This window comes from Manacus vitellinus, unplaced genomic scaffold (assembly GCF_001715985.3).
Source record: "Manacus vitellinus isolate BGI_N305 unplaced genomic scaffold, ASM171598v3 scaffold_10_pilon, whole genome shotgun sequence".
In the NCBI taxonomy this organism is placed as follows: domain Eukaryota; kingdom Metazoa; phylum Chordata; class Aves; order Passeriformes; family Pipridae; genus Manacus; species Manacus vitellinus.
In genome coordinates, this window is record NW_021938838.1 from 19,032,214 (window position 1) to 19,059,307 (window position 27,094).

Sequence of the window (27,094 nt, forward strand, 5' to 3'; positions counted from 1 at the left end):
TGAATGGGAAGAAATCCTCACTTAAACTCCAGATTAACCCCAGCCCTCTTTCCTAGGCAGTCAACTAAACTGGCAGGAACAGCATCTCGGGGTCCAGAGTCATGACAGCACTTAAAAGAGCAAAGGCTCTCCCATGAACTCAGCTAATTCCTGGCCTTGCTGAGCTAACAGCTGGGACCTGCTGGGGAGGAGCATAACAGGAATACTGTTAGATTATTATTTTTAAGGCTTTTCTTTCATTATCAAGCTTTTACTTTTAAGTCTTAGCGTCCCAGCACTGCCTCTTTTGTGTTACCCCCAGTACAGCCTGTCAGGAATAGAAGTGTTAAAACAGTTCACATAAAGGAACTTAAGGAAGCTGTGCCATAATTGTGTAGTATTCTCTCTCCCCTTTGTACTGCAATCATTTTACCCAAATATTTCAGTCATAATGTGCAATACAGTATTTTTATTTACCAAGTTGATGGAACTTGCACCACAATTCTCGATCCTTCCAAACTTATCTGGGGAGCATAGGCTTCTTTATTTTCAATCTGTGCTGTGTCCACAACCACCTAGCAAATAAAATGAAGATAAAAGGGAAATGATTTTAAGAATCAGTTCTAGTCATTTTATCACCCCTGTAGTTAAGCTGCAATAGTCTCATCTCTGAGCCGTGCTAAAGGTACAAAAAACAACCAAATAAAAACTAACCAACTCACAAAATCATTGTAAGTATATTTCTATTTCAGTGTATATGTTTAAAATAATATAAAATCATTGGGTTCAGTAACCTGTCTCTCAAGGACTTCATTCTTCTCAGTAGTTAAGCATCACTACACAGTTACCAGCTGCTTTACCTCACAGCTGGTGGTTCTCAATGGCTCCACACAACAGCCCTTACATTTGAGAGGTTTAACACAGTTACTACTTTAATAGCTCCCAAACACCTATTTAGCAAAATATTTTAAATAATTTAACTGCAGTGAATGGTGTAACATAGGCAAATTATATAATTTCCAAATAGAAAGAGAAATGACTGTTCAGTTTGTTGAATTCTGAGCCATACCATGAAGATATATGGAAGACAAAAGTCTTGAAAATCAACCCTCTGTCATGACCCTTTCTTTTTAGGGAATGGAGAAGGAATAGATTCACTTCAGCTTCATTTAACCTTTAATACCAGCGACACTAAGTTCCATATTTGGTTCATGCTTTCTGTTGTTGTCCAGTCTGTGTGGGTTGGCCTTTTTGATCATTTCCATAATTTCCTATTTTGGTCATGCTGAACCAGCAGCTTTTTGGCAGCAGTCAGCAGTTCTTGCTTCAGTGACTAGCAGATTAGCTGTACCATTTATCCTTGAAATGGCAAAAGTCCTCTGGGATAAATAAGCCTCAGGGATTATTACTGACTTTTTTGCCATCACCCAGCCTACACCAGTTCAGCTTCTAACAGGTTCTCTATTGCTGGGTATGAAAACATGTGAAATATGAATAATGCTGAGAGTTTCTCCTCTCTCATTTTAACAAAACCATCCAATGACACTTGAACATAATTATTTCCCACCTTTCAGGTATTTTTGCATAAAGCCTTTGTTTTCCTTCAGCTGACTCCAAGCCTTTGCCCAAGTTTATCCAATCCTGACAAACATGTCTAAGCATGATGCCAAAACACCACACTCATGAAAATACCTCTCATTTCCTAACAGGAAAACTCCACGACTTTTCCTTTTTAATTTTATGTAATTTCGTAATGTGCAATTCAGCTCTACTGCAATTATAGTTTTGATAAAGAGAGATGCAATTAGGAGTGATTGTTCTCAACTTCCAAGAAAAACAGAGTCTGCATCTCAGCCCTTAAGTCAGAGCTAAACCTCTGGTTTGTGTAGATCCGTGCCAGCTTCTGGCAGTGGTGAACAGCAGTGCCCATGGGCTGGGCTTTCTTGGGGTGTCCCTCCCCCTGGATGCACCTTCCTTTCTTCCTTTGGAAAAAAGCTTTACATGTCCTGGCATTTGTCAGAGTTGGGACATCTGGGATTTAAACATTACCAGGAGATTTAGGGCTCCTGCAATGGAAAGATCTACTAGCACAAGAAAAGAGAGGTTTAACTGTTGACGTCTTTGCATGAGGCCAATTCAAAGTTTCATTTCCACTTGTCCTCTGAATTCAACTATTTTAATACACATTATTTTTATTTGAACACGCAGATTTCTTCAGCTGACCCAAAGCTGAAAATACAATTCTTATTATATATATGCTTAGGTAAAAACTGAAAATCCACACTTCAAAATAGTTCTTGTGCTAAAAAACTACAGCCCAAAATAAACCAAGCAAACTAAGTGACATCTCATTGTGCCTTCCACGCTCAGTGAGTCTCTTCTGAAAAGGCACATGCAAGAAAGGCTAAAACCAGTGAGACTGCCAAGTAATGTTCTCTTTTGAATTGGGCATTTAAGTGACAGATTTACACCCAATTCTGAAGGAGTGCAGACAGCTCAGTGTCTAAAAGCAGTAAACCAAAGGCTACGTCACCTTGTGCCATGATTCAATGATTCATTTATCTGTTCGTCACAAAATAAACTGAAAATAAACACGTTCTCCCTCCCCGCCTGGTGGTGCTTAGAGAACAGCTTCCTGTACCTCAGCCAGCCATTGTTCTTGCTCTACAGGTGCTTCCTCTCTCATTTCCACCCAAAGAACGCTTTGCAGACATAAATTACAATTTCTTGTCACTGCACGAGGCTACACACAAGCACAGTTGTAAAAAATAAAGTAAAACATAGTGTAAAAAAATAATAAGTTGTAAAAAATTAGGGCACATAGTTTATAAAGAGAAACCTCAATCTTCATACCTCTCTATAAACTGTAAAGTATCAAAGTGAGAATGAAAGAGAGAGAGGGTTTGCAAGTCTTTGTGCACAGCTCATTTCTGCTTCTTTGAGAACCTGAGGGTCATGCACAAATCTTTGGAGACATTCAGGATCCAACACAAGTAAAACTCCAAGTATCAGCCGGGTCATCTGGGAGAACGTGTGAGTTTTATGCTGACACTCTCCAAATGTGATGACAAACCTGAAGAATGTCAGTGCTCCAATTACCAGCAGGTCTAACTGGTCACGTCTAGACTGGGGGACATCAGATTTCCTGAGTCCAAATGTGCCTCAGGCCTCTCCTCAAATCTCATGGGGGCAGAACTTGGGTGTGCACGACACTGAAACCCCCTGGAAAGGAAATGGTGGAAGGTGCAGCTCCTCCCAGACATTCCTCACCCAGACACCGGGGAGCCAGCTCTGCTCCAGACACTCCCACAGGGCTGCTGAGAAACACTGGCTTTCCTGGCCTCATTTCCTGTACCTTGGGCTGACTCCCAGCATCCTGCCATCAGCTATGGCAGCTGAAGCCACAATCCCACTTAGGCACATCCTTTTTTTCTCATTCTCCTTGTATTTATTAATATTTAATATGTTTTCCTTGAAAACACCTCAGTAGGAATTTGATCAATCCTACTATTCCACAGTTTCTTTCTGACCCTGAAAAGACACCCCCTTCTTATGCCTCTCTGTAAAACTTGCCTTAGACAAAGCACTGCCATCTCCTGTCCTTAAATCCCTGTATCTCAGTGAAGTAAGGACTGACAGCAGGTGCACTGCTGTTGAGATTGATGGTTTGCCCCTTTGATTTTAGGCTGCCTTTAAAAGTCAGTTGAATTCCAGTATAACTAGAACCTACTTCTCTAACAGGTATTTAATATTAAGGGAATAACTAAGATCTGGTATCTAGTATCAAAGGAATGCTGAAGTAGAAATATCTGACAAATTCGTCATTTACAATTTATTACAATTTATTCACCATTACTGGAGAACCTACTCACAGCACCAAAAGCACATGGTTTAACTAACTAGGATGGAAGGTCTAAGTCACTTCCTCAGCTGTGTGGTTCGTCTGAAAAACAAGATATTTACAAAGTGTGCAGCTGTATGTGCCCTTCAATCAGAAATTAGTGACAGTCCTGATGAGCTGCCACCACCCTGAACAAGGAATCAGCACATGAACCAACAGGAAACACTGATCTCACTGCAGGGCTAGAGACAACTCAAAGAACACCTGACAGAAACTATCACAGGCTACAGTGTACTTTTACCCTTGCATTTCCTTCCTGTCCCAGGGCAGTCTTGCCCCCTACTCACAGCAGTCCAAAAACCCCTGTGTGTCATGACTGAACTCTTCTCTAAGGGACAAGACTGCAATAATTAATTATGGGAGCACAAATGCATATTGTTATCAGAGTATTATCCAAGCATCTATTTTTACCAGCTGCTTAGACACTGTAAAATTCACTGAGCTTTTTCCCCCTCAAGAACACATGTCTACAGCCAGGCACTGAAAGGCTCTGTCCTCAGCAGGAGATGTCAGGTACCATTACCTGGTGCAGAGGACTGCCTGGTTTATGCTGGGCTGGAAACCCATTCAAAGCAGAGAACAAATGAAAAAATGGCAGGTTTTGAAGCTAATTTGAGAGGGGGGTGTGTTTGGGTTTTTGGTGGTTTTTTGGCTTTTTTAACATGGTCATCTATAGATTTGAAAATATTTCTATTTCTCTGTGAATTGGAAGCTTCATTTCTTGTGTTCTCTCTACTAATGGAGACTATGAAGCACCCAGTGCATTCTTCTGTTCCTGCCAACTACAGACACCACCTATGCACTTGCACTCCCCAAGGATACATTTTGCTCAGAGATCAAGTGAACTGCAGGGCTAAAAATGGAGAAACCCAAAGGAAGACACCGCAAATTCATTTCCAAACTCCAAAACGTCCAGTTTCTCCTCAGGATGTTTAAGTAACCTTTTGTTTTGCTCACTCACCAGCCCAGCCTGGCCAAACAAGAGCTGCACAGCAGTTTTGCAGGCTCCTCTCCAGGTGGAAGGGCACACCTGGTTCAGCACCTCGGTGACGGGGGAGTCGTCGCGGGGGGTCAGCCCGTTGTGGCACCCGGCCTCCTTGATCAGCTGCAGCATCGTGTGCTGCAAAAAACAGGCATCCACAAGTGTTAACACCCATCTTCCACCTCTGTTGGTCATTGTTCTGCACCTTCTCAAACAACTGTAGTGTCTGCAACCTGGGAACAGTCTGGTACAACTCGAGGAGTTCGACTGCAGAACAGAAATATGGAAGATGCTGTTTGGAACACAGTGCTCCTCCAAAATCATATGCAGTACCTTTGCTTATATTCTTGCAAACCAATTCACACAAAACTACAAAAAGGATTGCAAAACCAACAAAAAAGCAGCATTTTGAGCCATCACTTGTTTCCACTCCTTCGGGAGAAAGGACCTGGGCTTACCTACAAAAAAAAAGTGGAAGTGCTGATTAAAATTGCCCAAATGACTTGTGAATGGATGTATTTTCCATTTGTTTATACTGAAATACAACTAACTGTCCACAATTTTCAATTACTTTTAAAACAGGGATCCAAGTTTGTACAAAGACATCAAAAGGTGTTCTGTTACAAAGTATTTTTTTCAAGTACCTCCCTTAGCACCAGGCTGGCTCAGACTTATTTTGGCACCTAAGAAGACGAAGGCTCTGAAGTGCATCACCTGGCTGGGGGATCTGTAAGGGCTCACTGTCCTCTGCACTTCTTGATACTGAACCCATCTATTCTCAAAAAGTTCCCAGCAGCTTCATTGCCTCCTGGATTTCTTTGTCTGTGCTGCCCTTGGATTGGACTGGGACTGCCCAGGTGGTTAAAACATTATCAGGAACAGGCACGGACCAACAATGTTATCAACAGCATGTTTCCACAGAATTCAGGCAGAAAAAAAGCACTTTTAAACACAAATTTGGCACTGAACTGCTATTACTATTCTACTACATTTTGAGGAGTTCTCCCAGCTTTACTCCTGTGGTTATTTGGGATTATTACCGTTTTCAGCTTCAGGTTTTCTGCTGCAGACTCATTAAAGGAGATTCCTTTCAGGAAATGGGATCCAATCTGCACAGGGACAGTGGGCAGCTCACACTGAATGGGCTGAGGTGGAGTCTGTCTCCTTCCTGTTTGCTGGGCTTCAGCTTCACTGCAACAGCCCTGAAGCACAGAAGAACAGTTCAAACAGACATCAGAAAATCATAATATTATTCCAACCTCTTCATTTTAAATAGCTCTTTCCAAGGTGAGGAGGGATGAAAGAGAGCAGGTTTAGCAGATCCTACCTGAAGACTTGCTTCAATAGCTTTTGGGTTCAAGTGGAAGCCAGCCTTCATTGCATATTCACAATGGCCCAAACTCTCCAGAGCCACTTTGTAAGCCTGACATCAAACAAAAAGTTGAGATAGCACAGGCACATCAGCAAGTCAGCAAGCATGCAGTGACTGTCTGGGCACAGACATGGTACATGGATTTACCCTGCTCAGGTCTATGGCATACACACATTTATCATGAAAGATGCCAAAGCTGCAATTCTCAGGCACCTGGGAGCTGTCTGTGACTCAGCTCTGCAGTAACACACCTTCCCTATCCACTCCTTGGCCCACTGACTGAACTACATGCACATGAAAGCAGCAGACTTGAAAAACCACCTGCAAAGCACTGTCAATTTTCATGTTTAGCTCTTTGAGCTGATGTTCAGGGATTGCCACACTCTGTGAGCAGAAAAGTTGCTGAACTTCAATTCCTGCCAAACATCCATCACAGCCTCTTTCTCGCAGTCGAGACGTGGCCTGTAATGTAAAATAAAAATCTGCTGTAAGGAGGGTCAACATTAAACCAGGTCAAGTTTAATTCAATTTCAAAAAAAGAGAAAAAGCCCATAGAGTTTAAAACCTTCTACAGGAGATGAGAAGCAGCACCTGGGGGGAAGGACCTGGACGAGACAGTTTATTATAACTTATTAAACTTCATAGTCACTTTGAAAGTCCAGCTCTCCTGAAACTTGTACAGCACAGGGGTGTGGATTCAACATTGTTTGCTGTTCCTATTCCTGCTCCCTCTCAGCACTACAGATCCTGTTACACAGACCACACCAGGACTGTGCTTCCCAGAGAGAGGACTCACAACTTCAACACAAACTCGCCACAGAAACAGAAGAGATGTTAAATCACGTGTACAAACACTCCTGCCTGCACAGGATGACACATCTGACAAAACTATGGGTCATTACTGTGGTGCCATTTGAGAAGGGCCACACATCACTAGGATCAACTCAGTACAGCAAGAAAATGGCTTAGTAATATGATTTTGAATATTTATAGTAATAGGAATAGCACAGTAATATGATTTTGAAAGATAAGGAATATAAAAAGCCAAATATCTCGTTTGAACTGTAAAATCCTACACCACTGAGCAGGGTAAAGCAAATAGGTGCTGCTTGTTTTCCAGTCTAGGAAAGAGTCTTCCTCTGAAGCAGGATGTCCAGACTGGGGAGTTCTGGTACTACACATTGCTCACAGCACAGAATTCCTGCAATTCCCAAAGTACATCTCCAGGAGGAAAAACAGTTCTGAGCTATTGAAAAAGTATCATCTTAAACTTCATTCTGAACCAGCACTGTGCTCTCCTGCCAAAGGGGCTGATTTTATAGGGAAACAACGGACTGCCTTCCACTCCAAAAATAAAAATTGGGAAAGATTTTGGTATTTCAAATCCCCCTTCTATCAAAATGACTTGTATATTAGTCTACCTACAACTGTAAGAGAGAGATTTTATATGTTTATAAATGTTATATATTTACAGACCACATATTTTTCTTATCCTATCTTAATACCTCACACAAATACTCCAAAACAGTTATTTTAGTTAATCATAAAACCCAAGAAGTTTCTTCTGCTGTTATTCTGGAACTAGAGACAATTTGTATTTTTTCCTTTCTCCTCTCCTTGCATGTTTAATACAGGATTTGACTGGTATAACACTTGTACTGTGTAACTCTTTTGAAAACCAGGTTTTACTGACAGAAATACCTGAAGTGGGTTGTTAAGAAGCTAAAAAAGAAAGTTAAGGCCCAAGATTCTGCAAATCAAATTTTAATTTTAATCATATTCAAAACAAATTTGATAGCAATTACAGGACATTTCTAGAAATTGTAATAATTTTAAAGAACTAAATATATTACATGTAAAATTAACCATTTTTATATGCCAAAGGAGTACAGCTATTCCAGGATTAGACCTGTTAGGATTATCTGTAATACACCTAAAGCACTCCCAAATCCCTAGCTTATCCAGTGAAATAAATTTATGCTGCAGTAAAAATTACAAATAATTCCTCTGCATTCAGAGTTCTAAAGGAAACTCGTTTGCTTTCCTGTACCTTGAGATGTTGGAGGCAAATGGAGACCTGGGCAAGGATTCCAGTCACTGTGACTAACAAGCCAAATGAGGCTGCACCAGCACATGCTCCAAGTGCCCTGAATTTAAGGAAACCACACACTCTGTGTCTGAATCCACCCTGATCTATCACTCTGCAGACTGCAGCAGTGCCAGGGAAAGCAGAAAACCTTGTAAAACTCCTTGTAAAGTACTTTTTTTGACTGGCAAAGTAAGGATTCCACAGATGGTACGTGTTTGTAAAAGTACAAGTCCAGAGAGGGGTATATTTAAGTGATATGGGTCACATTTCAGCAATGGATGGATCAAGCAACATCCATCTCAACAGCAGAAAGACAAGAGTTAAAAGTTAACACAAAGATTTTGAAGTACAAAATAGAATTCGTGCTCAAAATTTGAAATAGACATTATCTAAATAATAATAATAATAATAATAATAATAATCAAGATTTTGCTCTGTTTTCACACTAAATTGTTGTATTTTTTACTTTTTAGTTCCCCCATCTGCCAGATCCAACTTGAACATCATTAATTCATTACTAACAACAAAAATCTGTTGGCACTGTTTGTGCACTCCTTATGTACAAACCTGTCACAAAGAAAACTTCACCCAGGGCAAAGAGAGTGCCATCACCACATAAGTAAAACTGAGTTTTAGTGTCTGAAACAATCTGCACCAGGTTCCCCCCCTTCAGATCCAGCATGTCTTTAAAACCAGGTATTCTCTTTGCTCTGTCAGGGCTGAATTTAGGTTTCCCTAAATGTAACAGCCATTCCACCAAATCTCCTGTCACCACAGCAAGGCCTCCATACCTCTGCTGCTCCTCTCCAGGATCTTATTGCATCTTCCAGCTCATTTGTGGGGCTTATATTTGAGGCTCCAGTCCCACTGACGTTCTTCCTCTCCTGAGCTACGGCTTCAGCAAAGCAGGAATGTGCCACTGGCTGGACCTTCTGCAAAGCTTGGGACAGGAACTGGAAGTGGACCTGCATCACCGTCAGGAAACATCTCCCAAGGACCTGCAGGAGAGGAAACAAACCTCTTTCAAGCACATAGAAGATTTCATGGAAGTTTACCTTTTTCTTTTTTGTTTCGTGTTTGGGGTAAGGAACTAGACTCTGATTTTTTTTAATTAAAATAATGCTTCAGGTCATAAGTAACATGGGATATGTAACCATTTACTTAAGGTAAAGAGTTGAGTGGGCATTGGTTTCTATGAATGAAGGGGACACCACACCAACCCTGAGTCATTTTTACTTCTGCACTCAGGTTGTGCCCACTTGAGGAATGAAAAGCTTGCTGGGTTACTCAGCAATATTGAACACATGACACAACACAAAAATGGGAGCAGCATATTATCCCAAGGGCAAAGTCAACAGCAAAACCCACCTGCACATAGACCTGGCTGAATTTATGACAAAACCCCAAAACAGCAACAACGAAGTGTGAATCATTTAAAAACATCATCATAAAATCCAAGGAGTTTATCCTCCCAGGGCAGCAGTAACAGGCAGGACATGGGCAGGAAAAGGCCCCAAAATTGTGCACAGTGCCCAGAGCTGCAGCCCTGGCACTGCAGTGTCTGACAGGAACTGCTAACACTGGCACAAACCTGCTCTTCAGAATATTTCACTGGAATGGGAAAGGCCAAGGAAGGCCAGGGAAGCCAAGGGCTGACAGCCACTCCCTGAGCTCACTGGGCTGAGAGGCAGCACCAGGGAAGGGGGTCCCAGCTCTGCACCCTGGACCCCTGTCCCTGGCCAGGGAAGGAGGTTCCAGCTCTGCAGCCTGGACCCCTGTCCCTGCACAGTTCCATCCCCCTCTCTCCTCCCAGGGCCCACGAGAACTGTGTCCAAAGACACAGAGACACCTCAGTTACTACAAGCAGAACAACACAGGTGTGTTGGAGGATTTTGGAAGGACAGGAAGGAGTGAAACCATCAGCAGGACATCCTGGAGAGCCACCAGCACCAAGTGGACACTCCCTCTGCCTCCAGGGCCACTCTCCTGACAAAACCTTACACAGAGTAACTGGAGAGCACCAGAAGTGTTTCCAAACCACTGTAGAAAGTATTCAAAAGCTATTCACAGTGTTTCTTTTATGGAGTTTATCACACAAAGTGTTTTAAAATGTATATTTGACTTTGATTTATTAAAAAAGATTCAGCTTGAATTCCATTTTAGGAATAATTCATAAAATGCACAGATAACATACAAAGCCATCATGCCTTGGAGACAATAAATCATCTGGCTTATTTTCAGCTACATTCTTCTGGAATAAAAAAATTGAGACACCACGATCTTCCTGGCAAGACTCTGAAGTCACACGAACAGTTATATGCATTTACTATCTACTTCAGAAAACCAGTGGTGGCAATGCTTTTTTCCACTGCATCCAGACTCCTTTTGACATTCCATTCTGGTTCAATCACTTCCCTTCTTTGTACAAGGCATAAAATTAAACATTTTTGGTACTTTGACTGACCTCTGAAAGCAGAGTTTGCTTTATTAAAAAAAGCAGTCGGCAAATGATAAAATAAAGAAAAATCCAACTTTCCTGGCTACAAGATTAGAAAGATTTATAGGAAAACTACAGGAAAAGGCAACTGGTGATTCGAATATTTCTGTGTAGGAAGAATGCAGCTCTCAGGGGAAGAAGAAACTCGTACTCATTAGGATTTTCAAGCCGATTAAATTTCAAAGAATATTTAAGGTACAGAGGTTGAAGTTTCCCCAGCCTGGGAATAATGCTCAAAATAAACACATGAATTAGGTTTTAAGTGGCAGCACACAACATTCCTACTATAATTTACAGTATTAAACAGTGGAGATAAATAGTAACATCTGCTTTACTGAACTTCTGTTTGAAAAACAATCCACTTCAGCCTTCCTGTGAAAGGGGTGAGGATGGTTCTAACTGCTCCAGGATAATCAAAGTGGTGGAGGGTTTCTGCACTGTTAAACAACCCTTTGGATTGATGGCAGATGCCCAACTCACTCTGCTTTAAAGCTCACTTTGTGGGATTTTCTTCCCAAGAGCACAAACTCTGTCTTGGCTGTGGGGTGAACTCCACAGCCAGGGCCCCCAGAGTGCAGAGACACCAGAAAGCTCTGCTGCACAATCCAGGGAACAGTTCTGGCACATGGATGCTTTTTTTCCAGTTAGAGACACCACCACCTCTTTCTCAAGTTTATTTGCCTACTTTCCCATGCAGAAGTGTTTGACTCTCCTGCTTTAGACCAGAATAAGCACAAACTAAACCTTACAGACTATGCAGGAATCAAAGCTGAACTGGAATCATCACAGGTGTCAACTACTGAGATTTTCTTGGTAGTGATGGTGTTTTCTTAAATCATTTCTTGGAATCATTGAGCTCTTCAGCCTGCAAACTTTGTGTCCCACAAAATGCAGCTCCAGCACCCTGAGTCCCTGACCCCTTACCAGGCAGGACAGGTATCCACCTCAGCAGCTGAACAGATGGACCCAAAGGAATTTCCTATTCAGGCAGTGGGAAGCAATGGGACTTTTGGGGAAGTCTCACTTCAGACTTCCTTGTCTCTGAAACAGGTGATGAGTTTAATCACAGTGGTTACCTCCCAAGAGGAGCACCAGGTGGAGATGCAGTGTTAGGTCACTCTGTCTCACATTATCCTCCTAATGGGAGCACACAACCAACTCAGGGATATTTCACTGGGCAAAGTGTACACACACTTGCCAGATTTCACTGCTGAACACTGATGCCATGCAGATTCCCTGGCAAGCAAATGTTGTACAACAGATTCTTTAAAACAGACTGGTACCAGTAATGAAGTCAGCAAATAACCACTGTCATCATCCAAAACTGACACAAACAGACTTGCAGTTCCAACTATTGTTTTATGCAGAAGAACAACTTTACCTTTTCTGGGTTTTTTGTTTGTTTTTGGCTATTTCCCTAAACAAATCAAGCACTGAAAAGCCCAAACTCCACAACAGAGTTATTCCTACCTATTTCCACCCACCCCCCTTTCCCTCATCAGAGTCCTCAGTGGCCCTGGTAAGGATAAGCCCCAGCACAACCTGGCTGCCACTGGAGCCCAAATAAAACAGCCACAGAATGAACAGAGAGGTGTGACAGATAACACCCTTTCCCATATATTACTAGGAGTGGGCAGAACATGATTCATTTTTACTCCACAGCAATGCCCTGCAGACCCAGAGTGATCCCATGAACAGAACAGCTCCAAGGGAAGATACAATCCTGCCCTCTGGAAGGAGGTACCTGCAGGCTAAGCCAGGTTCCAGCAGAAGCTGCACCTTTATGGTATTAGGAGACACAGGCAACCCAACAGACTCACTTCTTCTAACAGTCAACCTAAAAGCCAGTAGTGACAGCTACACTAAAATGCTAACTATGATTTAGGAAAAAGGCACTGAAGTGTGAAGAGTTTTAAAAATATAAAGCAGCAATTTCAATGTAGGAAAAAATATTGTTTTGCTACTAACAGTTTCTCAACTCAGAGAAGTCTGAAGCCAATCCCTGCAAACCCCAGGAAAGAATAATTTGAAAAATAGTTCAACTGGGCTTTACAGAGTTTGCTAAGGAGAGTTTGCCTACATTTAATATTTACTCAGACATTTTTGTCTCACAAGCTTCTCATTCAAAAATCTTGGGCTATTTTATATACATAAAAGCCAAAAATTAACTCCATTTAATACAAAACAGAGCATCCAAGAATATATCTGGTGCCCATTCGTGTTTCCCTTCTGTTCAGGAAGGCAACATGGACATCCCTCTCATTACTACCACTTTTTAAGACAGTGCACAAGTTCCATTTTGCAGTACTGAGACTTCTGCAGAGCTTCACAAGAGATGAGGGAATATACCATCTTTTTTCCAGTTCTACTCCTCCCCTTGGATTTCCTTTAATGCTTTTATTAACAGAAATACAATGTTCCTGCATTCCCCAGCTTACAAACAGATACAGAAAACAACATGAAACACATTCTCCTTCCCCCTGATTTCCAAGCTGCTCCTCACCCATACAGGCACAAAGCACCCGAGAAATCAAAGGTTCTTGAAAGGGGAAAAGGAAAAGAAGAAAATAAAAATCAGCATTTGCATTTCTGAAATTAAGAAACCTTGGGAAACATCTGTCACCAACACTTTGATCAAGAGAAGTCACCTTCTTACCCAGCCTGGCAGATAGCTCTGAACTAGCAAGCTTTGTTCTGTTAAGTAACAATAAATAAATTAAAACTCTCACCCCCAGTGCTACACTCCAGTCTGCACTTTTTTTAGTCCAAATCCAAGACAGGTTATGCTCATCAAAACTTGAGTTTCCTTGACATTGCCTTCCCTGGGGACTAGAGCCCACTACACTAGAAAAAAAATGTGTGGCACCTCACAAAAGCCACAGCTCTGCTTGTTTTTTACAGTCAAACCTGCTCTGCTTCCACAGAGAGAGTCCCATTCTCATTAATTCGGGGTTCTGAATTACAACTCACCTCCCAGTGCTTCCACACCCCCAGACTCCATCCCTCAACCAGGAGACTCTGCAGTGCCATTCTCAGTGCCCTGCTGAGCTGCCACTCACACATTGCACCATCTCCCGGCTCTTTCTCAGACAGAGCTGGAAGTTCTTTCACTCACCTACTAAAAAGGCTGCAAAAGCAACTCCAGATACACCTGTATTCCCCTCCTTGTGTTTTCCAAGGAAACAACTACACTGGCTCTCACACTCTTCCCCCTGTCACCTCCCTTTCAGTACACTCAGATGAAGTCAGAAAAGCCCTTTATACCTTTCTGCTCCCATTGTGTGTTTTTTAATCCTGCTGGCAGTTTTATGAAATGTTAACTTCTCTATACACCAGGGAAAAAACAAACAAACAAACAAACTACACTTTTTAAATTAAAATTTCAGCATCAACAGCTCAGTCTTCCAAGCCCAGAAAGGCAGAATGGGAGAGGCTCTCAGCAGGTCATCCCACTGGCCCAAGCAAGGAGCAGTTTCACCCGGGTCAGTTTGGGAGCTGCAGGTTTAACCTGCTCTGTAGGTTCTGCTCCCTACCCTTTGTAGAATCCACATCAGTGCTCCACTAACACTACAAAGGATTTCCACAGTGTCTAATGGGAATCTTTCCTCGTGAAACTTAAGTTCACTGCTCCTTGCTCCACCTCACATGGACATGAGGAAGAGGACACTGGGACGTGTTCTGGCAGCTTCTCACATACCTGAGCAATTCTGAGTTTCCTTCTTACTCTCCTCTTCTGTAGAGTCCCTCTCTGAAGTCCTATTTCCTGGATGCCTGATTACTCCTGCTCCTCTCCTCCGGTGTCTCTCCACTGGCTCCCTATTTCTCTAAGTTGTGTTTAAGGCCATGACAACCAGTGAGCGAGTTCAGTGCTTAGTTCATGGCTCTTGTAGGTGTCAAATACACAGGAATTGCCTCTTTGCACAGCAGCAACAGCATTAGTTCATTATTTGCAACTGCACAGCACTGACTCCTACCCCACACCCACCTTCCACAGGCCCCAGGACTGCTCTCCAGAAGTGCTGCCCAGGGGGCTCCACTCCTGGTGCTGAGAATTTAAATATTGCAACATTCAGCTTTCCCCTCTGATTTCAACCCAAACTGAAAGCTCATTTGCTCAGGATTATTTTTAAGTCAAGTAGGTCTTCCAGCATCACTTACATCCTGTACTTTCAAGTCACCTACAAACTTAAATCTCTTCCTATACTGACCTCTCAACAGGTCCATCTTGACAGTGAGCAGCTGCTAAAGCTTCCTGGGCACAACCAACAACCCCTTTGCCCCTACACAGTATTCAGATAGTTGCCAACACTTGGAAAGACAGAGTTTCAAAGCCCACAAAAACCCCTAGAAGACAGGTAGTGCTTCAGATGTTTTTGCTTTTTTAATTCAAACAAATATGTTTGAGTATTCAAACAATACTTGTACTCTCAGCACAAGCATTACCAAGATTAATTTCATAAACTCACATATTTTTATATATATACTGCTATAGCTTTAGCTAAACAGTGATGTTATTTGATTGTTTTTAAAAATGCAAGTCTACAGAAGACATTTATAACAAATATATAGCCCATCTTCATTCTATATTAAGTATACAACACTGAAAACTGTAGTATGTAATTGCAGGGAGAAATAAGACTGACAAACAGTATTCTCCTGAACCACTCCACCTGTGAGTGATGCAGTGAGGGAAAGCAGGTAATAGCTGACAGCACATAATATTCATCCTTACAAAGTTACCTGAAATCTAAATCAAACCCAAGAGAATTCAAAAATAAGTTTTCCACTCAGGATGGAGTTCTGAAGGAATAACTTTGCAAAGTAAAGAAATATGTCAAAACACGAGGAACCACCTAAAACTCCATGGATTTGTATGTGACTGTCACTTAGCACTGCCTGTTACACCACACAGACAGGTACCCAGCCCCAGCCAGCCAGGTGTGATGGGAGCTGGGGATCCTCTCACCTCCCCAGCCTCTGAATCCTCACTGTTGGCACTTGCTGTCATGCATGAAAACTACAGCAAAGTCAGGACAAATTTCTACAGCACAGATCTCTCACACTAGTGTGGTATTTTCCTTTTATGCTCAACAGCTCAAAAGACAAAAATGTTTTAAAGAGTGATAAAATATTATTAGACCATTAATAGGTGGTTTTAGTCAAACACTGATGACAATATGCTACTCCCATGTGTTCAGGTTTCCCCTCAGGATGGAAAACACCAAGGAAAGTGTAGGTTCATTTAGAATACAATGCCTAAACATCAGCTAACATAAAACAGAAAATTGTTTAAGACTTTTGTCTAGCTGGTTCTTCCACAGAAATACCACTAAATACCTATTGAACACAGCTGGAGGCCAGGCATTGCTAATGAGTTAGTGCTTTCTTAGTACACAAGAAACGAAGAGTTTCTTTTTTTCACCAGCCTTACCCACGAACCTGTAGCAAGGCGCAGAAAACTTCTGCCCTCGAAGGGATTTTGACCAGGAAATCAAGTCCAGTTAAGAAGGAATGACACAAATTCACATCCCAACAGTCCCCCGAGGCAACTCACCTCGATGTCTTGCAGGCTGAACTCCTTCTGATCTTTGAAGTTGGCGGCTCCCGCGCTGAGCTCCATGAGCATTTTTGCGATCTCTGGTTTTATTGCTGCGGTGAGGCGGCTGGCGGCTTCCATGACATGTTCCTGCACGTCTTTCAGCTGCAGAGCCGCCTTGGAGTAGTGCGAGTTCCGGAACACGCCGCTGAAGAGGTCGGTGAGGAAGGTGCTCGTCCTGCAGAAGACGTTGAGCGCGTCCAGGTACTTGGAGATGCCCTGCTGGATGTCGGCGATGGGGGTGGCGTGGGGCGGCGGCGGGGGCAGCAGGGCGGGCGCGGGGGCGGCGGGGCCAGCGGGGCGCTCAGGGCCCGGCCCAGCTCGGGCAGCTGGTACTGCTGGTGTTGCTGCACCTTCTGCTTGGACCCGCCAAGCAAAAAGCGCCGCTTATAGTCCATTTTGCTTTCTTGTGCACTGCAGCAATACATAAGGGAGTGCTTGTCCAGAGGGCTCTCGGAGGAACAATCACTTGTCAGATTCCTTCCGCCGTGTCTATGTACAGTAACGGTGCGGGGCTGTGTACATAGGGCTCACAAAAGGCATTTCAGAAAGGCAAGCTCTGTATAATCTGGATCAGCAGTGGGAAAGGCAGCAGATTTGCTGACTCCGTGGTTTCAGTGTTCGGTGCAGCCCCGCTGCAGTCAGAAACTGAACTCAAAAAGCAAGCCCAAGTGTCTCAGTAATGCTCTGTCTCTTGTTGGGGATCCCACTCCGCACACAGAAGCAGAGAAGTCGCCTACGAGTTCTTCATGAGCATAATATTGTCACTTGCTGTGAAGTCTACAGAAGTTATTTTTGTCACTGCAAATAATAGTTTTAGAAGCAATACCTTAATGCAATTTCCCCATTAGTAGCATCAGGAAAAGTGGAGCAAACCACCGATCAACAGCGATTGTAGAAGCAGTGCAGAGGCTCTTTCCTTGAAAAAGCAAATCCTTGTGTCAGCAGATCAAATTTCTTCAAATGTCTTGACAGATCCAGTCTGCCAAATTAGTTTACTTGTAGTGTCTCTTCTTAGTACTGGAGGGGGGGAAAAAAAAATCTGTTTACAGAAGACTTTGCAAGTATAAGCTATTAAAAATTAGAGTGTTTATTATTGCAAGTCTTCCTCCCCTTTCCCTGTTTGTTGAGGTAGTTGTTTCCGTTGTAACATTAAGAAGTGGTGCTTCCAGGCTGCATTTGCCCTCAGTTGTAGACTCAGAACAAAAATGCACAAATGTATTTGTAAGGCCTCTAGGTCATTTCCTGTGAAGGGGAAAAAAAAAAAAGTTTAAAATGTTACAGAACAATGAGAAGGTTTAAAAATTTAACTCCCGCAGTGTCCGGGTGCACTGCTCTGGGTACACACTGCCAACAACACAAAGATCCAAAGGCAGGGAGAGCTGCACTGGCAGGTTAAAAGGTACAGGTTGGTGTCATCCTGTTACTAAACTCAACACTGTGGAATATTTCCTTGTCAATTCTTCCATTCTACACTGTCCAACTTCAGACTCAAGTTAATCCCCAGTGCAAGTCTTGCACTGTTAAGAACAGTGAAAGGCTATTACTGCAGAGCTCAAGGGGAGTTAATCACATTTCCTAACCTCATCCTTTTAAAATAATTAAAGAATGAAGTCAATTAAACCCTTTTTCATGCACAGTAATTTCTTGCAGAACTCCCCGGTTCATTTTAATAATTTACCAAGTCAACAGATACAGGTCCTCAATTTTTTTTAGTACAATGACAGACCAATCAGCCTATATCCTACCTGAGATTAGCTGAGAGATACAACATACACATCCCATTTCAGTGTGATGAACAGCATCTATCATACACAAAGTATTACATGAGGCAGAACTGCCCAAGAGATGCTCCAGTCACACCTCAGGCCACTCTCTCCCTCTCCTATACACACACAGACACCATTTATTCTATAAAATAAGGACATTCTTCTCCTCACTGCAGCAACTGCAATGTACAAGGATAATATCAAACAGTAATCAGGGTTTCTTCCCTGAGCACTTAAAAGAATAATCCAGAAATAACATGAGGGAGCCCTTTCATTCCACAACAAAATGTTGCTTTAGATATCATACTTGAGAAATGAAAACTGTTATTAATATTGTCAAAATGGTTGGGGAATAAAGATTTCCTCTTCAGCTAAAATTTCTTATTTCCACCTGTCTGAACACACACAATATCACTTCATTCCCATGATATGTTTTGACACATATGTAGGATACAAGAATCCCACAGATACAGAAGCAGGCAAGACAAAGCAGGACAAACACCTAGAGGTGGACAGTCTCACTCCCACTAAAATAAGAGGGCACAAGTTTCTCAGGAAGTTGTTGCTGCAGATGGTTCTGCTTCAAGGACACAGAGCAAATATTCTCTTGTATTCCCACTTTTTAGAAACCTGATAAACAGATGAAACACAGCAGAAATTCCCATATGCATTTCAGCATCCCTTAAAGTGCTCTAAGCCGATTACTTACCTCCCCAACTACTTTATACTTCTCTCAATATTCACACTGAACGTGTCAAAACGCAATAAACTCATTAAAACTGGAATTTTCTAGGAAGTCTTGATATGATATACACAGCTGAAAGCATTCTTCTCCTTGCTTTACAAGCTATGGTGCCTTACAGTGGGAAGCATGATTGAACTGGTTCCCTTGATTGCATATAAATGCAGATGGAACAAAAGAGTTGGTTAATTTAAATGCAATGTATAAGGAAATCAGTGATTGTTTTCCCTAAGTAGACATGAATTTCACACTGCAGAGGAACTTAAGAAATGATCAGGAAGTATCTAATGTTAACTAGGGCCAAAAGGAGAAAAAGCTCAAAGGGGTTTTCAAGCTCCAGGGCCCTGACTCAGACGAGCACATCTCAGTGAGGTGGTTGTGGTTACACACAGAGCCTGCCAGGCTCAAACACACTGAACTCATCAACTGGAACAGTCAGATATTCACCCAATACAGAAACCTGCTACATCCTAAAAGCACAGAAATGCAATGAATAGAAAAAAACCCGGGGGTTTCAGGTTTTCTGCAGCTATAAACAAACACGATAAATCATTGTTTTACTTGTAGAAAATGTCACAGTCAAACCTGCACGTACTTACTCAATTCTCCAACTTCCAAATTCCCTTGTAATAAAGTAACACAGAAGCCTAAAGAGGACAGTTTGTATCTTTATTTATTTACAGAGAGGACAGCTACAGTCTCCACACCAGGCATGTGTGTGAATGCTGTAGCTGAAACTTTCTATAATGAGCTCTCCGACATGCTACATACAAAATAAACATTCTCCCTTTTGCATCTTTTCCTGAAAAGTCAACTGGAGAACATTCCCACGCTCTCCCTTCCCTTCCCCAGTGCTGCAGTTCCCTCACTGCTTTGGGGGCATGGATAACAGTGAGGGCTCCATACTGTAACCCCGTGAACTTCAGGCCAATCTCAGTCTTGCCATATTGAGGGGAAAAAATAATTGCAGTGTTTCATTCTAGTGATACAAGAACAGCCTGTTATCAGTCCAAAATATAAAACTTAAGCTTATACTTCATTTTACAGAAAACAGAAATACTCACAGAAGTCAAGTGAAGAAAGTATCAGAAAAGTTACTGTACCACAAGTAAAGGTATTTTAGTCCTTCCTTTATGTAATCAATACCAAAGCAGCGCTGTTCAGGTACTATTAAACACTACAACAGAACTAATATATAGCATAAAACCCAGCTCCATACTAAACACTACCCTGCTGAGAGCTGCAAAACACCACTGGAAAAGCTCATCACATTGTTTGTGTTCTCACTTGGAGGAGTTAATGTCGAAGTTAAGGAACTGCTACTAGTTTGGACTGTTGGAACTTCCACAGAGAATCAGACCCCTGCAGGAGTTGCTCTAAAAATGGTCACATTTGCACAGAGGAAACAGAAGTTGCAGGAAAATAAGTGCAAGTGCAAATTGAGTTCCCTACTTTTTTTAAATGTAGCATCCAAAACCTTTTGCTTAAGATACTTCCCAGAAAAATGCCTTCTTCCAACTTCACCAATCTTAGGAGATACAAACTAACAGGGAAGACTTTCAGACAAATGGAATTTGGCACCTCCCAGTTTCTGTTTTGGACCAACAGGAGGGGTCTAATCCCCCATCCATCCTGTTTGGGATTACCCTGCTGGAAGAGAAGGTAACTTTTTCCCTGAATCACCTCAAGAAACTGAGCAGAGGAAGCAGCGCTTTAAAGAGATTCTGACCTTTAAAGCAGTTTAAAAACTGCTTGCAGAGGTTTTCTTTATGGATTCTGCTGTCCTTCCAGTGAATATGTAATATAACACATAAGAGGAAGATGATCCAAAACACCTGAGCTATATTTTTTTGAATGTAACACTTCCAGCTATTGTATGCTGGGTTTAATTTTATGAGACACAGATTCCAAATCTCAGGATTAACTTAACCATTCATGAAAAACAATCAAACATGAGAGCAACTAAGTTCAACCAATGTTCAGAAAAAGTAACTCCAACAGACACAACCCAGAAGAGCCAGATTGCTTAGCAGGGAAAAGCCTGAACAAACAAACCTCCTGCAAGGCCAAAAGGCCAGGAAGCTGCCAGAGCCAAGGGCCTCCTGTCCAAAACACACCAACTCCCTCTTGCATTTGCTGACACAAATCTTGTGCAAATCTCACTAGGAAAGGTGTCATTCCACCTTCAGGGTCTGCTGGCACCGATGTGTACATCCCACCCATCACCTGGCCAGGCCACCCAAAGTCCAGTGGGGAACACCCTGAACACAGATTCCCCAAACAGCCCCAAACAGCCCCAAACAGCCCTCACACGCGGCAGCCAACGGGAGCAGAGCAGGCTGGAGTCCTGGAGACTGGTCAGTCCTGCCCTGTCCCCACCACCAGCTGGCTCAGAGCTAAAAAAGTGCCCAAGCACCAACAGTTTGGGTATTGGCATGCAGCACAAACATCCTGGCCCAGGAAGCCGTGGCCTAAGGCAGGGACCCCGGCCGGGAGGGGTGTCCAGCACAGCCCCGGAGCTCTGGGGAATCCCAGGACAGCTCAGCTGGCAAGGCCAGCACAGACAGGGATTCAGGAGAAGGCAGCACAGAGAGCCCCCATCAGCCCATCGGTCTGGTTTGAAAGCACAGCCACTGGGCTTAACCAGGAGAAAGGGAACGTGCAAAGGGCTGTCCCAGCTCAGGGCACGGCTGAGCCACCCCAAATCCTGCTGTGCAGGGCAGAGCCGTGGGCTGTGAACGGGGGAATTCCTGTGCCCCTTTTGGACAGGTTGCTAATTGTTGGTAAGAATATATGTGGACTAAGACAGACAGTGGAAACTCCTCCAAATAAACTTTTCCTGATCCTCATAAATAAATAGATTAAGGAAAACAGTCAGGTACAACCTCAACTATTTCTGGAGAGAGATTTACAGACAGACATCAACACAGTATTGCACAGACTTTTAACTGGGAGTTGATTCATTTTACACTATCCCAAACTGAAGGTGGATTACACCTACAGATATATACAGCGTGTATGTTTGACAAAACATATCCATTAAAAAATACTAGAAATTGGAACCCACATACCAGGGATTCAATATAAATATAAATAGTTAGAATTTCAGCAACAAATCTCAACCTGGTAAATTAAATTCTGATTCGACTACAACATCTCCGTTACTCTTGATAAACATACCACATCTATTAATATTAAAATTGCCATAAGAATGGCACATGTATAATATATTCAATCTATCCATAAAGAGAAAATGCATAAAATTAAGTGTCACAGAATCACAGAATATTCTGAGTTGGAAGGGATCCACAAAAGATCAGAGTCCAACTGTTAAGTGAATGGTCCATACAGGGATCAAACCCACAACCTTGGTGTTATTAGCACCACACTCTAATCATGAGCCAGTCTCAGGGTGGGAGCTTTTACAAGTTGTTTTCAATTTTAAACACTTTTGGATATGAAACTTTTCAGGATAATACAAGAGCTGAAACTATGTTTCAGAAATTAAACTTTTCAGTCCACAAGAAGAGCCACCTTCAAGTGATGCTGACTAGCAGAAAACAGGTATTCACCTCTGACATCAACCAAGTCATTTTGCACCTGGAATTTCTTACCAACACATCATAAATACTTAGAGCATGCAAGTGCTTTGATAGGGGTTGACAAGTATTGATTATCTTCACCACCCACCAGGGCAAAGGAGGCTTAGGGTTTTCCCAGACTCACTCCCACAGCTGGCAGGATGCAGCACAGGACAACAGCCCCACCAGCCTGGGAATGGCAGCAGGGAGAGGATACACATCTCCAAACCCCAACTGCTTCTGCTCAGGTGTCAGTCCTTGAGACACAAATCCAGAGAGGAAAACCAGCACCGCTTCCCAGGGCTGACAGTCCTTCTCCCAGGGTGGGGCTGCAGCCACCAGGAGATCCAGGCACCTCCTACAGAGATTTTTTTAGTTTGGGGTTCTTTTGTCATCCAAGTTGTAAAAATCTCCTATTAGAGGAGGGCAGGGGGGAGACAAAAATAGATCATTAAACCAAAATCATTTTAGTTCTTGTTAGCTCATGAATTGCTCATTGGGATTCCTTTTTGGCTGCTTGCCCAGAACACTTGGAGGAAAAAACCAAACCACAACAAAAAAGTAGTCAAGCAAATCCCTAGTGAATCCATGAAGCTCCTGTTGGAAACATGGTTCTTCCAGGGTCTCCCCTTCCCAACACCAGCTCAGCAGATGCTCTGGCCCACTCTGGCTGCTTCAGGCTTGGGTGGGTGGCAACAGCCACAGTCAGAACCGATTCAGGGACTTCCCTCCCACCTGCTGGGGACCAAAGCTCACAGAACATGCTCTTCAGGGAGTATGTAGTTAGTGCAGTTTAACTACAGTCATCCAACTGAGCACCCCAAATTTCAACAGAGCAACTTATTCATTCAGAAACTGAGCTCATTTCCCCATGAAGCAATTACAAACCAAAGCATGGAGATCTGTTCAACCAGCAACTTGGTTTCATTGACTCAAAGAACAAGATTTTACTGATGTCCCCATGCCCTGCCCAAAAACAACAAATCCCCAAAGACTCTGTTGTAAAAACCATTCAGAAACAAAAAAGACCTGGGAAAGGCTGAAGAACACCAAATTTTGGGAGCTAGGTGAGTACTGAGGGTCTTGGCTGCTCAGCATTGCGACACCTCACTTCCAACCCTTAACCCTCCAGAGAAGAACCCACAGCCCTGACCTGTGAAACTGCAGTCCCTAAATCACACACGTGGGAGGCAGGTGTCCCTCCATGGGATTCACTCTTACCAGCACACTGAGCTGGATGTTTCCAAGGCAGAGCCCACAGTGCATCAGGAGACCCCTCATACTTTGTGTGAAGTAAACCACGTCACACACCACACAGCACTAACTCCAGTCTCAGCAATAAGACATGACAGCAAAAGGAAAAGCTGGTGAGAGGAATGTGTTAAACCAGAGCTTCTTTCAGACTTGGGTGCCTCCCCCAATGTCAAAAATAGATGCCTGTGTCAGATCAGGATCGCTGTCTCAATCCTCCCTTGGCAATAGGTGCTTGTGTTATCTATTTTGAAAGCAGGACCAGTTCCCCTTTGAAAAGAGAAAGAAAAGAATGTCTATTCTTTTGATAGAGCAGCCTAACAAAGAGCAGGCACACAGCATGAGAAATTCCCAGGAAATGTGACTGTCAGCCAGAGGAGACTCAAGGCTCCAACTCTCATCTCCCAAAAGGATGCACTTCCATCAGCCATGGGCACACTCTCATCAGAGCTGAAAACATGCCAGGGTGAAGAAAATGCTTCTTGACCAGAGTGGGCAAGCACGAGCAGCACAAACCTCCTGCAGGAAAGGCACAGCTCTGCCTCCCAGAACAGCTCACTGCAGAATTCCTTGATCCTGGCCACTGCCTGCAGGACTGCTGGGGAAGAGACACCTGTGCACACTGAAAGCAATCCCTCAATAAAAACACACTTCTCTTCCACACAGAGCAGAGAACTGCAGGCCACAGTTCCAACCACGGGATGGTGAGGTGACCATTTCTAGAACATCTTGAGAATAAGTTAACGTGTGCTCCTGTAAATGATCTTTTTCAGTCCCAGATTTCACTTCCTGCTGAAGGGAAGTCAGGGAGGAAAGGCTGAACTAGAGAAATATTCAATTAAGCATATGTGGAGTAGGAATATTACTTGGTCAGGCTTGTGCATCATGGTCCAGTTACAGCCATCTGAGAATTCCCAAGTCTGTCCTTGCACACCCACCCAGCACATCACACACACACACTTGAAGTCTTCCTAAGCTACAGCAGAAGCCACCTATGTCAGACTATTCTTCACCCTGTTGCTCCTGATTACTGTATTTAAAGGTAAAACTGCAACCACAAAGAGTCTAGGATGGTGTTTCCTTGTCAAAACCTAACAGAAGAAACAAGCATGAAGAAAACAACTGTAGTTGTTTCTCAGTTGTGTAATGATAACCACAACCCCACCATTTCCCAAGTTTATGCAGACGACAAGCTTTCATATGGGGGGTGAACATGACATAATAAACAACAACCACAACAAAAAAACCATGAAAACCCCCAACACTAAACCATCCTGCAATCCTGTGAGATTGTAGTAGACACCTTCAAGCTCTGGGCTCACTTCAGCCATGCACTCAGCAATGCACATGATTAGGTCCAGTAAAGTCAGTGGTGTCTCCCACATGGTCAGGTAAGGGTTAAATCTCTTTGTTAGAGCATGAATTGCAGCAGGTCATACCTGTTCTTCAGTATCATTCACTGGGAAGAGAGGTTTTCGATACACGTTTTAAGATCCCTGCTGAAAATTTCTACTAAAATTCGTTATAAGAGGTTTAGGAAATCCCTTTGAAGAGCTTAGTTACTGCTGAGTCAGTGCAGATCAAGAAACCAGGCAAAGGGCTCCATGTAGAGCTTTATTCCCACTGGCTTGAAATGATTTATCCATGGACCCAAATACTGCAGAAAAAGCTTCTGCACCCAGAAAAATGGGAATAATTCCCATCCTTTGACAAAGCATGTAGAGAAATAAGTGGAAGATATTCTATAAATGCTACCCTCAACACATCTTCTTTCAAAAGGTAGCTGCTTCTGAGGAAGCTTTCATTGCCCTAAACAAATCATACCTTAAACAAGACTCGGAAAAATAAGTGGGAATAAGATCAGGGCAAAACTACAGCATTTAGGCATGAAATATATATATATATACACACACATATATATATATATACATACATACACACACACACACACTCAAAAGGAATGGCACAGCTTTACAGGGCTGAGGGACTAAAATAAGACACTAGATTAATTATGGATAAATTTATCAACTCCCACATGGAAAAACAATCCTAACTTCACATACAAAATGATGGGCTCTGGCCTGATCATCACCACTGAGAAAGATGATCTGGTGTTACAACTGACTGTTTTTGCTAAACACCAGCCTGATGGTGAATGGCAGAGTCAGAAGAATAAATCTGGAAGGGACCAGCAGTGTTGGGAAACCCAGAGACGTACTTGTGCCACTGCACAAATCCATGGGTTACCCACACTTCAAAATTCCTGTGGAGCTGTGGACTCTTATCACCCTTCCTTGCAGAGGGGCTCATCTGGGTCACTACAGACTCACCACAGGCTCAGAAACCCAAAGGCAGCAAATTGTTGAGGACAGTTTGAAATCAGTGCTGCCCACAAATTCACCCTGTTCTGGCCTTTCCCCAGATATCCATTTATAGCCACCGTGGCATAAGGAAGGTGAGCTGGATCAGTTTTGAAGTCTGAATCAGCACAGCCACTTTTACCTCCTTACTCCCTCCACCTCAATGCTCACTGAAGGCTGTGGATCACAACCCACTGTTTACAACTCCTCTGCAAACATTTCCTCATCCATAACTCAGCTGTTTTCTCTCAGACAAGGCTTCCAGCCCTCCTGCTGCTCTTACAAACAGACACCACATTTCAGAAAAGCCCCAGGACTCACACCTCCCAGCCTCATACAACTGAATCTTCCCACTGAAATAAAGATCCCTCAACCAAATAAACAGAGTTTGTGATGCTGCACAACTTTAAAAAACCCAAACTCAGATTAACTTCAGGAGGCATTTTAATTATTTTAGCAGTTTTAGACAAAAGTAGTATTTCAAGGCAGAGAAAATTACAGATCACCTACACATTTAAAGCTCTTCTCTGAAGAAGGAGGTTTTGAGTACTAGAAACATGAGACAGATTACACACAGCAGAGCCTGCAGAGCCTGTATGTGATTTTTCATCTTTTTTTTTTTTTGCCTGTTTGCACCAAGGATGATGAAAGCTTTCAAAACATTTGGAGTTACTGAACACCAACAATCTTTCCTTTCCCAAATTACTATGCTGCTTCTGAATTCTCAACACTTGTCACAGAACACGTCTACAGCATTCTCTTGGTACCAGACTACATCCAAACAGAGAGAGAAAAAACCCTGCAAATGCTTTTTCTTAGCTGCATTAAACATACTAATCCCAACCCACTTGTATAAATGAAGTGGCTACTATTAGCATGTATTTCCACATGTAAACTATTCTTTTTATATTTAATAAGTATTATCATAACATTTCTTTGTGACTGAAATTAAAATCAGTATTTACTAATATTTAT

General features: G+C 42.7%; 1 protein-coding gene across 1 annotated transcript in view; it reads right to left on the bottom strand.

Moving 5' to 3' along the window:
* KIAA0355 (KIAA0355 ortholog) overlaps positions 1–17,439 on the bottom strand; it is a 28,296-nt gene extending 10,857 nt beyond the window's left edge. Inside the window, 8 exon segments of the mRNA XM_008929256.4 lie at positions 457–554; positions 4,842–5,000; positions 5,903–6,064; positions 6,190–6,285; positions 6,556–6,696; positions 9,115–9,321; positions 16,375–16,706; positions 16,709–17,439. Coding sequence (XP_008927504.3) covers positions 457–554; positions 4,842–5,000; positions 5,903–6,064; positions 6,190–6,285; positions 6,556–6,696; positions 9,115–9,321; positions 16,375–16,706; positions 16,709–16,844 — 1,331 coding nt within the window. The 5' untranslated portion in view covers positions 16,845–17,439.
* Positions 17,440–27,094: the final 9,655 nt, after the last annotated feature.